Source organism: Lytechinus pictus, chromosome 1 (assembly GCF_037042905.1).
Source record: "Lytechinus pictus isolate F3 Inbred chromosome 1, Lp3.0, whole genome shotgun sequence".
Classification (NCBI taxonomy): Eukaryota; Metazoa; Echinodermata; class Echinoidea; order Temnopleuroida; family Toxopneustidae; genus Lytechinus; species Lytechinus pictus.
In genome coordinates, this window is record NC_087245.1 from 43,133,934 (window position 1) to 43,148,393 (window position 14,460).

The following is a 14,460-nucleotide window of genomic DNA, read 5'->3' on the forward strand; positions in this document are numbered from 1 at the left end:
AGTTGCTAACTTGCAGTCTAATGATATACCCTATATGCATTAATAATATCAAAATAAAAGATTTGTTAATTTTTAATTGACCTTCTGTGCAAGATGTCTCAACTGAAATTTTAAGAGTGATACTGCTAACAGTGGCGTACCGTGGGTCACGGCATTGGGGGGGGGGCACCAGCAACAATTTTGAGTCATTAAGTGGGCGCGCGAAGCACGCTCAATTGCCAGGTATACTGAGCTAATAGAGATATTTTAAGGAATGTGCCATTAAACGGATATGCATCTTAGTCATCAAATAATGCGAGCGCGAAGCGCGAGCTGAAAATGTTTGATATTCAGTCCTAAAAAGGGACAGTATAAGCAAAGTTTTGTAATCATAATACGTACCTGTCTCACAAAACAAACAATGCGAGCGCGAAGCGCGAGCTGAAATTTTTGTATAACTTAACCCTAAAAAGGGACATTTTAAGGACTATCTTTTGGAATTCATGAAGTGCGTACGTATCTCATCATAGTCATCTAATGCGAGCGCCAAGCGCTTGCTGATTTTGTTAGAATTACACAGGTACCTGAAGCACTTTTTGTGATCATTGTAATCATGAACATGATACGTACGCATTTCACTAATCAAATATTGCGGGCGAAAAGCGCGAGCTGACAATTTTTGAAATTAAGACCTGAAGACGGGCATTCTATGGCTTGTTTGTAGGAATTTACTATTTCACTAATTAAGTGATGCGAGCGCGAAGCGCGAGCTGAAAATTTGTTATAATTAGATCAGAAAAAGGGACATTTTAAGGACTGTCTTTAGGAATTCGTGCACTGCAAAAACGCCGGTGTTGATTTTACACCAGCCAGGTATCTATATCGGTCTACACCAATGCGAACGTAAGCACAGACTGAAAATGATTTATTAAGGCCTTAAAAGGGGGCAATCACTTAAGTATATAGTCATGAAAAAAAGCATATGTCACTACATAAAACAATAATAACTTGAAGTGCGAAGAGATAATTTGGTGCATAATCTTTATGGACTTAAAATACAACATGACTATATATCTCATTAGTCAAACAATACGAGCACCAGGAATGATGCAAACCCAACTTGCCCCCACTCCCGCCCATCCCCACCCCAAGCACATTCTGACACCATAAATTAAAAAAAATAATCTTTGGCGACAGAATTTAGTAAAAATAACTTAAGACATTTTTTGTGTTTTTGCCAACTGCAAACTTGTAGACATGCAAGTTTACAAGTTGTAGACTTGTCTTTATGAATTTGCCAACTGCAGAGTTGCCAGTTTTTTAAGTCATGTGTTCTGTTCTTTTCAGACCTGAAACGGGGCAGTACTTGTACATCACTTTGCTGACTGGTAGAGCGTATAGTGTTCTGCCACTTTAATAGGCCCACTTTATGATTTGACAACTATACTTTGGCTTTGATTAATTTTCAAACTCACAAGCTAGTTTACATTGGGGGAGGATCGGGGGTTTACTTTGTGTGTTATTATAGCTCCATCTGTTTTGTCCTTTGTATTTTGCTGACTAGTAGGGCTCTAGGCCTGGCTACATGGACTTGCCAACTGATTGTCTTTACTCTAAAAGTCGTTACCTTCTTCGAAGTTAGTACCCCTATTTTTCTTTCTTTCTCTCTTTCTCTCTCCCCCTCTCCCTCTCTTTCTTTCTTTCTTTTCCTTTATCCCCCTTCTTTCCTTTTCTTTCCCTCTTTCTTTTTCTCCTTTTTCTTCCTCCTTTTTGCCAACTGGTACATGAATTTGCCGACTAGCTGCCATGAAGGTTGGGGGGTGTCACACCCCCATACCCCCCCCCCCCTCTAGCTACGGCCCTGCCCTAAACACGTAATTTCCATATTCTGAAAATGCACCCCTTAACAAGTATTGGAAACAAAACGATACTCTTGGCAAATATTCCCTGAAATGAACCCATACACAAGTACAGGAATGTTTTATTTTTACGGGTCCTCCGGTCGTCGGCTTTACCTTATTTGGTTTAGTACGACCCCACCTTCTACACCCCGGGCAAATCGGACTCTAAACACGAAGTGTTGGGGCAAAAAGGACATTCTTTATAAAACATTTTAATTTTGTTTTATCATCCCCGCAAATACGACCCTAAACACGTAATTTCCTAGCGAAATAGATACCCTTTTTTCATTATTTTTGTGTTTTTGACACCCTTATCACGTTACGTACGTAACGTGCCCTATCGTGAAAAAGACATCCTTTTTACGTGTTTTTTTTGGTCGCGCATAGTATCCACTCGTCAATGTAAGTGCCCCCCCCCCCCCCGGGAGCCTCCAGTTACTATTGAGCCACCAAATGATTCTTCATTGATTCCTTTCTCGAACATGTTTGATTGAAATCTTGCAGACCATGGGACCAACAGACAAGAACATTACACATCTATGAGAATAGGTATAATTGTAATTTGACGATAATTCTCCTTTAAACAAAAACTACAAACTTAAACATTTCCGTAACAGACTAACAGCAAAAGTGGTTGTTCAGGCGAGACAAAAATGATAATTCAACTCTAATTCAAATAATCGACCCATTTCTATAGTACTCTCCATCTCAAAACATTCAGAAAAGATCGTATATATAAGATTTATCTTCTTTTTAACAGTCAATAACATCCTTAACCGACCACAATATGGCTTCAGAAAAAAATGTTCAACTGATTTTCTTATTTACACTTTGATAAATACTGATTACACTTTGATAAGTACTGATTAGTTCTCACAAAAAATACATTATATTGCTATAATGACCTGGGTAAGGCTTTTGATACTACGGTATATGAATCTTCTTTCCAAATTAGATCATTACGGTATTTCAAGGAAAATCCTATTCTTGGATTAAAAGTTATGTATCCAAAAAGAAAAACAAACATTTTCATGTAACTTAGGGTATGCAATGTGGAGTCGCTAAAAGGTCCTTACCTGTTTGTTTATTGTTTCTTTGTGTGGCGTTTTTTTAGATACTACATACCTCAATGATTACTAACTCAGTTGTTGATACTCAAATTCATTATTGTTTTAGCTTCCAATAAGATAGTGTACAACATTATATAGACATTGTATATTTTCATAATGAATAAAATATATATCAACCTAGTTTTAATACAAGCTATCTTTGAATATGTGTAAAAGACCAAGTTTATGCATTACAAATAAGACATTCAGATGGAGATGTAGGAATCGATTACGATTATTCAGATTGATGGTGTAACACTATATAAAAAAGACTATACGTTTATTGATAAACAATTAACACATAGCCATAATAACTTCACTAAATAGCAAAATAAATAGGGAAATTCCCTCCTCACGTAGGATAATTCTTTACTCTTGCCCTAAAGATATTTTTCATTGCAATTTTTGTGTGGGGAAATTATCGTAAAATTAATCAAAAGCATTATCCTTTAGAAGAGGAACAGCTTATCCGTGACACTTTCACGGGGACAAAGCGTTGAGAATGTTTTCGGGTTGCCTGAAGGATACTAAACAAATTGGGCTTGGGAAACCCTGTTCAAAATGTCAGCCTTTTTGGGAGGGGGCAAAATGGGTTCTATGGGGCAAAAATTGCAAACTACCCAAATATTATCAAAAAGCACACCAAACTCTTCTTCATAGTCATATAGATTCCAAAGACGTACCGTTTAGCCACGATGACCAGAAACAGGGACATGTCGTCCCCCTTTTGGTGAAATATCTCAGGTTAAGACTGTCCGATTTGAACAAATTAGTGTCTAATCCTATGTTTACTGACATGACAAATTCAACTGAGCTACTTGGAAATCATAGAACTGTGTGCAAACCCTTCAAATTTAGGTTTCTATTTTATTTACATTGTCTATGGGAATGTAAAACTCACGTATACACGTAAATGAATAGGGATGCCATAATAAAATAAAAAGCGAAATTACAAGGATTTGCAGTAAATTCTCTTCATTCTAAGTTGCTCAGTTGACTTTGTCATATCAGAAAACATATAATTAGACACCAATGGGCAGGCTTGACCTTTCGCATTTTACCAAAAGTGCGTTGATATTTATCTGTTTCAGGTCATAGTGGCTAAACAGTATGTCAGAGATAGGTCAAAGTATACCTTTGATGGAATCTGTATGACCAGAAGAAGAGTTTGGTGTGCTTTTTAAAATAAGATTTAGGTATAGTTAGGAATTTTGACCCACATAGAACACATTTTGCCACCTCCCCAAAATGGCTGACATTTAGAACAGGGTTTCCCAAGCCCAATTTGCTTAGTATCCTTCAGGCAACCCGGAAACACTCTCAACCCTTTGTCCCCGTGAAAGTGTCAAGGATACTACTTGTTCTTCTACTAGCTAGGTGATCATAAAAGTAAGAAATTCGGGGAAACGTTATTACACTTCTAATAATTGTATACGGTAATAGATTCCAAGTGCCATTTATTAACATGTACCTTGTATATTGTAACAGTTATTACTTAAATATTATTGAATGGATGCATGAAAGAGTGCTCCTTTGTGGGGTCATTGTCACTAGGCATGAACACAATGTTTTTCATTACCACGTAAACTCAGAGAAACAAATTTACAAGGTGTTCATACAAATCAAGTGCGTCTTCAACAGAATCTGGAAGCTCGAAATTGTCCAAATTACCAACATGAGCATTGACTGCGTCAACAAATTCCTGACTACATCCATAAACGGGATAGTCAAGTGAAACAGCACGTGATGTGTCCTCCAACTCCTGCGCCGAATACATCAGAGGCATTTTTTGATCTTCGGTACCAAACATCTCAGGAACATGATACATCAAATCTGGGACTCCGTATGGCAATTCCTCATTGTTTTGACTTCTTATACAGTGCTGATTCCATTCCTGAACAGTCCTATCAAAATCCCGCTGAATAAGTCTTTGAAAGCAAAGTCGTATGGCTTCAATATGAACTGGGTTACTGTTGTCAAATTCACCCACATCTCGTAAATGTTTGAAGAGTTCGATCCAATATCTTGAGGATAGCCTCCCCAGATGTCCCCACCATGATTCGATTCGTTGGTTACTTGTTGAACGTCCATACCTAAAACTTCTGTGTCGATCAAAACAATCATTATGATCCCATCGAAGGGCAATCTGTATATCTCGAATTAGGCAATTTTCGGTTCCCCTGTCACATCGTACGATTCGGGGTACTCCGTTAATGTTACGAACAAAGTTTAAATAAAACCGCGCAACAAAACGAGGATCATTATTTGAATATCCAACTCGAAGCCACAACACTTTTCGCGAAAATCCGTCAATGGCACCATGCACCGCAAAACCATAAGGTTTGAGTTTGTCGTACCCGTCCACATGTATCACATGGTTTGGTCCCACACTAACGTATTGTCGGCGACGTAGACGCCGCGTTGATCTTCTCTGCACCCCTTCGACATCCAAAAGTGTGAGAAGCTCTCTGACATCATCTTGGGTTGCGTATATGTTATGTCTGGTTCTCAGTCTTCTCCACATCGATCTATAGCCAAGGTTTTGTCCTGATCCTCGTAGCTCCACTCGTATGGCATTTACGACATCAGCGGCAGCGGACCTTACATCTCTCCTACGAATATGACGGCGTTGGATGATTCGTCGCACTTGCCTGAGGCTTCTGATGATACCATGACGCGCAATGAGAAACGCTATCACTTCCAGCGCAGTATAACCATTGGTGTAATAGTGTTCGATGAGATCATCTGCAACATCTTCCCCGAGGTCTTCAATGTCTGCTGCGGTATACGGGGGTTGTGGTTGAGCTAAGGCCCCAATAAGGCTGAGAAGGATTATCTGTCGTTGGAGGATGAACAAAGATGTAAAACGAATATTAGCCGGGATATAATTAGCACTTGAAGAAAGGCATATGTCTACTTGTAGATTTTCAGCACAGTCTCAGATTGGTATTCATTAAAACTTTCCTTCTGTTCTTATCATGTGGAAGGACATTTGCCTTTTGGGCATGTTGGGGGACGATTATGGACCCAAAACACTTTTCAAAGTTAAATACATGTCAAACTCTGAATTAACATGCAGAAACATATTAAAATGTCACTTGACTTTGTCGTCTGTACTAAATTTTGAATTGCATTTAACAATTGGGCCTACTTTCACCGATTTCTTCAAAAATCGCGTCGCGTCGCAGAGTGTGCGCTGGGCTTAAGACGTCATCATAACATTTGGTATAAACCAAAGAGTATGTTTGAATTAACGTTTCATATGACATACTGATATGGATGTAATCTAGTTAATCAATTAAAATGTTTAAGATTGAAGTTCAGTTTTCGCTATTGGAAACCCTGTATAGGTTAGAAATTCAATAAATTGGCCTAGACACATAACTTTAAGCAAAAATTACACGGTCATATTTTGGGTTCAAGTTTTCATGAGACTTTAAGCATCCTCACTCAATATCATGGATAATTAGTGAGAAACATATTTCTTGATTTTTATCAAGTTAAATGCTTATGAGGTCGCAGACATAGGGACCGCTATACAGGCTTTATTGTTGTTTGCAAGGGAATACAATAAGCAATCAACCAACAATGTTCCATGCCCCTCCCAGATCCAGAGAAATTCCTATCGACTGTTACAATGCTAGGAGAAACGTAATATTATGCATGGGCACGTATATATGATAGATCTACTTACAGCTAAAGGGATGCACAACCGTTCCATTATAGTACGCTCTATTTCGTCTGTTCCTTCACACGTATATACTCGTACAATAATAATATTGATCAGCTGCTGCTTCCGGCTTCAAAAATTATTGAGGCATATTGATCCTGATAACAATTTTAGCCATAAATGACCTCCTTTATTAACGTGCTAGGCAGTGCTATATAGCTAGCTACATGTAGATCTAGTCGAACGAAACCCCGGCCGCGGATAAATCGCATGTGGAAATGAAGCCAAATTGACAAAGCGCAATATATCTCGTCATCTCAACGTGTTGTCCATATATCAAATCGACTTGACGAGATTGTGGATCTTATCTTGTCTTTCCGTCCAGACGAAGTCGACTTGACGAGATCCTGGATCACGTCTTCTTGTCTTCCCGTCCTGACAAAGACGACTTGATGAGATTGAGGATCTTATCTTCTTGTCTTCTCATCCAGACAAAGTCGACTTGACGAGATTCTGTATCTTGTCTTCTCGTCTTCTCATCCAGACGAAGTCGACTTGACGAGATTGATGATCTTGTCTTCTCGTCTTCTCATCCTAAATAAGTCGACATGACGAGATAATGGATCTTGTCTTCTCATCTTCGCATCCTTAATAAGTCGACTTGACGAAATTGAGGATCTTGTCTTCTCGTCTTCTCATCCTAAATAAGTCGACATGACGAGATAATGGATCTTGTCTTCTCATCTTCGCATCCTTAATAAGTCGACTTGACGAGATTCTGTATCTTATCTTCTCGTCTTCTCATCCAGACGAAGTCGACTTGACGAGATTGATGATCTTGTCTTCTCATCTTCTCATCCAAAATAAGTCAACATGTCGAGATAATGGATCTTGTCATCTCGCCTTCTCATCCTAAATAAGTCGACATGTCGAGATAATGGATCTTGTCATCTCGCCTTCTCATCCTAAATAAGTCGACATGTCGAGATAATGGATCTTGTCATCTCGCCTTCTCATCCTAAATAAGTCGACTTGACGAGATTGATGATCTTGTCTTCTCATCTTCTCATCCAAAATAAGTCAACATGTCGAGATAATGGATCTTGTCATCTCGCCTTCTCATCCTAAATAAGTCGACATGTCGAGATAATGGATCTTGTCATCTCGCCTTCTCATCCTAAATAAGTCGACTTGACGAGATTGATGATCTTGTCTTCTCATCTTCTCATCCTAAATAAGTCGACATGTCGAGATAATGGATCTTGTCATCTCGCCTTCTCATCCTAAATAAGTCGACTTGACAAGATTGAGGATCTCGTATTCTTGTCTTCTTTCCTCGTCTTCTTGTCATCTTGACTCTTTTTCTCGTCTTCTCATCTTGTCTTCTGGGGGCACGTCTAAGCTTCCGTAGTTTTCGCTGCAAAAGTGCACGGTGGCGTCTTGAATGGCAAGAGCACTGACCCGTAGGTAAGAAAATGGACAATGTCACGCTCAGCGGTTTCGCCGTGGAATATAAAGGTAAAGACGCACACACCCTTTTGACAACACGCCTAAGTCGCCTTCTCGCTTTCTCGTCTTAGACAAGGCGCCTAGGCGAGTTTGTACAAGTCACCTTCTCGCCTTCTCGTATCAGACAAGGCGCCTAGGTTCGTTTTTATAAGTCGCCTTCTCGTCTTAGACAAGGCGCTTAGGTGAGTTTATACAAGTCGCCTTCTCGTCTTCTCGTCTTAGACAAGGCGCTTTGGCGAGTTTGTATAAGTCACCATCTTGTCTTCTCGTCTTAGACAAAGCGCCTAGGCGAGTTTGTATAAGTCACCATCTCGCCTTCTCGTCTTAGACAAGGCGCCTTGGCGAGTTGTATAAGTCACCTTCTCGCCTTCTCGTATCAGACAAGGCGCCTAGGCGAGTTTGTATAAGTCACCATCTCGCCTTCTCGTCTTAGACAAGGCGCCTTGGCGAGTTTGTACAAGTCGCCTTCTCGTCATCTCGTCTTAAAAAGGGCGCCTTGGCGAGTTTGTACAAGTCGCCTTCTCGCCTTTTTTGCCGAAACAAGGCGACTTGGCGAGTTAAACAACTCGCCTTCGCGCTGCACGTTTAAGCTTCCGTATAAAACAGAATACACCTTTTGAACCACACGACGATCGATTACGTAATTTCCTTAAACACAAAAAAGTTTCTAAACTATGTTATTCTCATTTTATAAATAATTATACTTTGGACGTGTCAGAGACAGATCAACGTTACAAATGGGAAAACGACCTTTCACTGCAATTATCAAATAATGAAATTTGGAATTCTCGTTTTACCCTGATATACAAATCGTCAATAGATAACAAACTAAGGAATTTCCAATTTAAATTTAGACACAGAAAAGTGTCGACAATTCGTTATTTATATAAAAAAAATTTGATCAAGACATATGTGATTTTTGTAATGAACAAAATCAAACATTGATGCATCTGTTTTTTGAATGCCAATTTGTTTCTAACTTTTGGAACGATTTGTGTACTTGGTTGACTTTAAAAAATATCCGTTCTTATAAGTTATCTAATTTAGAAATTTGTTTTGGAACATTGGAAAGAGAACATTTTTATTTGGTAAATACCATAATACTATGCAGCAAATATTTCATTTTTTCCTGCAAATATAGTAAAACAATTCCTCTTTTTAAATAATTTCTATGTACTCTAACACAGTTAGAAAACACAGAACGCTACATTTCTTTTAAACATAATCGTTCGGAGTTTCACAGAAAAAAGTGGAATATAATTACTATGAAAGAGTAAAGGGCAAAGATCTATTTTGTTGTTGTTTTGAATTAGATCTGTTGTATATTACTTTAACCTAGCATGGTGTCTATCTATATGAATGTAAAAGAATCATGTATCTATTTCTGAGATATTTTTGTTAAAATGTGAATTGCAAATAAAACTCATTAAAAAAAAAAAAAATGTGCTAATTTGCAAAAGCCACATTGCAGTTTAATAATACGTGTGTATGAAATTTATCTGTTGATAGGTATGGAGTGCCTACATGTATGAGACACCTTACATGATTTTCCATCTTTTCCCCCCTTGTGTGCACCAAACTACCTTAAACATATGAAGTCTACATTTTTTATTTACCTGTAATTAAGATTTCTCTTGACTTCCAAATATTGAATTTGAATATATGGAAATATGCGGTATTTAAAAAAGATTGTTGAAGTATAGGTGACAAACCACTCCACCTTATTTACACTTGTTCCTCATCCAGTTTGTACACAAAACTGCATTCACATTATACAAATTTGCTGATGAAAATAATACATATTCCGCTTGACTTCCATACATCCAATATGTTAGCTTAACAGATGTACATTATCTTCTGCTATTCACCACATTTGCTGCTGTCCATGATATCACTTTTCTTCAACCCTAACAGCTTCAATAATGAGCTCTAGTTCTGAAAGTGATGACACCATTGATCTTGGAGTTTTAGAGGAATATGTGGCTCAAACCTTGCCATCTGTTTCGGCCAAAACGAAATCGGACATCGTGATAACATTGCTGAAGATAGGAGTAGGTACACCTGCTGACCTTCAGTACGTCAATGAAAAGGACTTCAACTTGGAAAAGCTGAAGCTCGTTCAAGTGAGGAAGTTGATGAAGGAATGGAACAAAGGTACCTTCAAAATGTTTTTACTAGATGTAATTGGTTTGTACCAATGCATACTTTTTGCCAAGTCTGGGCATGCAATGGAAAAGAATGCCAAAGCATGTCTTATTTACAACTTTTTCTTCTTGTTGACACAAGTACAGTACAGAAAGAAATAACTTGTGAAACCAGACTCTATAAAATTGCTTTCTTATAAAAATAACAAAACATTTAAAAAAAAAACAGCTATGGACAATATAACTTGATGATGAATTTTCTGAATACACTGTTCATAACATTTTAGGGATGAAAAAAGGGATGCAGAAATGTACTGATTATGTTGCAGGCAGAGGCATATTTTCGATTGCGCGAAGTCGATTTTTTTTTCTCGTTTTTTCGTGATTTTCTTTTCTTGGAATAGATCTGTGACATACATATTATTTCTCTTCTCTTTTGATTAATGCAGGAAAGAGCACACCTAACTCCAGTGGTAAAAGATGATCATAACTCTTCCACTTCGTCATTAGATATCCCAGGGTGCAGCTCAAAAATCTCATCAGAAGAATCTAATGCCGAAGGAAAATCTCCAAGTGAGGCACGCTGCATCCCATGGCATAAGATGCCAGAAGAGCTAATGGCATCTCTCAAGCACGGTCGTCGACCATCACCCAGTCTTAGAAAAGAAATGGTGCGCATACACACAGAGAAATGTTTACTTAATATTTCATTATGTAAACTTTCTTTTGTAAAATTTTTGCTTAATATATGTAAAAATCGTTGCAAATTAATTTCATTAGGTAATATTTAACAAATATTTGTAAAAATTACATTTCACATGTCTTGTAAAATGTAAAATTTTAAAGTTTACTTAATATTTCATTACGTAAACTTCCTTTTGTAAATGTTTTGCTTAATAAATATGTAACAAGTGTAACAATGTAATTTCATTAGGTAATATTTAAGAAATACTTGTAAAAATTACATTTCACATGTCTTGTAAAATGTAAAATTTTAAAGTTTACTTAATATTTCATTATGTAAACTTCCTTTTGTAAATGTTTTGCTTAATAAATATGTAACAAGTGTCACAATGTAATTTCATTAGGTAATATCTAAGAAATACTTGTAAAATTTACATTTCACATGTCTTGTAAATTGTAAAATTTTAAAGTTTACTTAATATTTCATTATGTAAACTTCCTTTTGTAAATGTTTTGCTTAATAAATATGTAACAAGTGTAACAATGTAATTTCATTAGGTAATATTTAAGAAATACTTGTAAAAATTACATTTCACATGTCTTGTAAATTGTAAAATTTTAAAGTTTACTTAATATATCATTATGTAAACTTCCTTTTGTAAATGCTTTGCTTAATAAATATGTAACAAGTGTCACAATGTAATTTCATCAGGTAATATCTAAGAAATATTTGTAAAAATTACATTTCACATGTCTTGTAAAATGTAAAATTTAAATGTTTACTTCATATTTCATTATGCAAACTTCCCTTTGTGAATGTTTTGCTGAATAAATATGTAACAAGTGTTACAATGCAATTTCATTAAGTAATATCTAAGAAATATTTGTAAAAATTACATTTCACATGTCTTGTAAAATGTAGAATTTTAAATTTTACTCAATATTTCATTATGTAAACTTCCTTTTGTAAATGTTTTGCTTAGTAAATATGTAACAATTGTTGCAATGCAATTTCATTATCTAATAACGGTAAGAATTACATTCTGAAACAGAGGGTTGTGGGTTCGAATCCCAGCCATGGCGTAATTTCCTTCGGCAAGAAATTTATCCACATTGTGCTGCACTCAACCCAGGTGAGGTGAATGGGTACCTGGCAGGAATTTATTCCTTGAAATGCGTGTGCGCTGTAATCTTAGTAATTACGGCTGCCAAGCTACAGCTGGGGTAATAATATCCAAGTCCTTTGGAAGCGCATAGAGACATTATTCATAATCGTGATATGCGCTATACAAGAACTGTTTATTATTATTATTATTATTATTATTCTTCATTTCTTGCCAAATGTAAAATTCTAATATTTACTGAATATTTCATTATTTAAACTTCATTTTGTAAGGTTTTTGCTTAATATATATTTTAAAAGTGTGGCACATATATTACTTAATTATGTAGGCCTAATATCAATAAATAATAATAATAACATTTTATTTTAGGGGCAGCCAGTGTAGCCACTTCAGTAAACTATTAGTGAGCCATAACATAGACTGGCAGAAGGTCCCATTTTTGTAATAATATTTCTCCATGTAAACTTCTTTTTGTATTTTTTGCTATTATGTAAAAAAATATGTAGGGCCTAATTCTTCTGTAAGGATTACATATTTGCATTCTTTAATCTAAATTTCGTTAAGCACAACGAACTTCACTTGTCAAATCATCAAATTGCAAAATGTTGTAATTCCATGTGTAAATCACTTGACATTTTAGGCTATAGGCCTGCACTCACAGAAATATTGCCAATGTTAAGTAAAAAAATAGCATGTAAGAATAAATTATACACAATCTATGTAAGATCTGGTAAAAAATGTCTACTTTGCCAGTTTGTAAGCATTTAAAATACATATGTGAATTGTAAAAAGGGTATTTAACCTCGTTTGGGTAAATATTACATAGTAATGGAGTCCAAAATACATGATGATTGGGAAAAGTTTTTCCACATCCGTGTTATGCGAAATGGCGATTGTGAACTTAGATTTTTTACATATCGTGTTTTGTTTTATTGATATGCGAAATACACGGCGATTGTGTATTTAGTTTTTCTACATAATTGTGTTTTGTTTTATTGACACGTGCGCGCAGTGTAAAATTCAGAAGTTCTTAATTTTGAAGTACAAAATACCGTACTCTGGCAACATGGCGTACGTCGAAACGGTGCTGCGAGGATGGGGGCTTGGGGATTATGTGGACAAATTTGAAGGTAAGAATAGAAACTTCTTTTTTATTTCATGAACAAATGATTGATGCTAGTTATAGCTCTTGTAGAGGTAAATTATATGCATGTACGTGAATGTGGTGACTTAAAATTTAATGACTTTAGCCACAGATCAGTGTAGTGTTCTGTCGTGTTCGGTCGTTGCGTCGCGTTGATGACCAACCGCGAACCTTCGCCCCGCTTGCTTTATTTGCAGCGCGGTTGTAAATTAGTGGTCGCTCTTAATTTGCATCACCCGAACACCAAAGTTTTATATGAGTCCAGGCATTGCAATAAAGATAAATCTGCAGATCTGAGGACAAGATTCATTTTCTTTAGATAATCAATGATGAACAGATAAATTTCACATATCAAAGAAAGTGAATAGGACGCGGACGTAGGCCTATACAGCGTCACTCGCATCGCTCCCCGGGCTATTACTAAACACTCGGGTCGCGTCCCCGCGCCGCGGCCCGTCGCGTCTCGCTGAGCCAATTTTTTTGCAATGGTGTCTTCAAATCGGCAAACACCATGGGGAAAATAAATTTTTAAGTTATCGGCTGTTTTTAACCAGTTTCAGTGGTGTTCTCAAAGGGGGTGCGAGAGAAAATTTACTTTAAAATTTAATTTACTTAAAAGAAAAATATTAAATGAAAGGAAAATAAGTCAAGAATTGTAAATATTTTTTGTAAAGACTGACAAAATTATTAGAATGAAGTGAATAACACTCAATAGAATAGATAATATATTTTTTTTAAAGATGATTCTTGGGGAACAAGGAACACAAAAGGAAAAAACAGCAAAAGTGAGAAATAGAGAAACAGAGAATATTTTGGGCCGAATGGAAAGCTGTGGTAGAATGTATCAGTATTGGAAAAGATATGGAAGATAATTGCAGAAAACAAACAAACAAAATATATATATATATATATATATATATATATAATGTAGAATAATAGCGGAATGAAGGGAGAAAAAATATTAAAGCTGTATAGAAGAACAAAATGAAAATTATATGGCAAAAGAACAAGATGGATCAATCCCCGCCCCCCCCCCTCAAAAAAAAGTGAGGGAATGAAAGGACCAAAATTGAGAATGATTTTAAAGAACAACAACAGAGACTAACAAAACAGCACGATGAATCTTTAGCATCAATTCAAGGAATGGATGTTACAATTGAAAAAAAACACAAAGATGATTGAAGAGGAGAAAAAAT

The 14,460-nt window shown here is 36.4% G+C and overlaps 1 protein-coding gene across 1 annotated transcript; it reads right to left on the bottom strand.

The window, feature by feature from the left end:
• Positions 1–1,887: 1,887 nt before the first annotated feature.
• LOC135155737 (uncharacterized) lies at positions 1,888–7,218 on the bottom strand. Its single transcript, XM_064105818.1, has 2 exons — positions 6,684–7,218; positions 1,888–5,825 (listed from the first exon to the last, which is right to left on the bottom strand). The coding sequence occupies exons 1-2, from the start codon at positions 6,708–6,710 to the stop codon at positions 4,578–4,580; spliced, it is 1,275 nt and encodes a 424-aa protein (XP_063961888.1). The 5' UTR covers positions 6,711–7,218; the 3' UTR covers positions 1,888–4,577.
• Between the last annotated feature and the right edge of the window lie 7,242 nt (positions 7,219–14,460).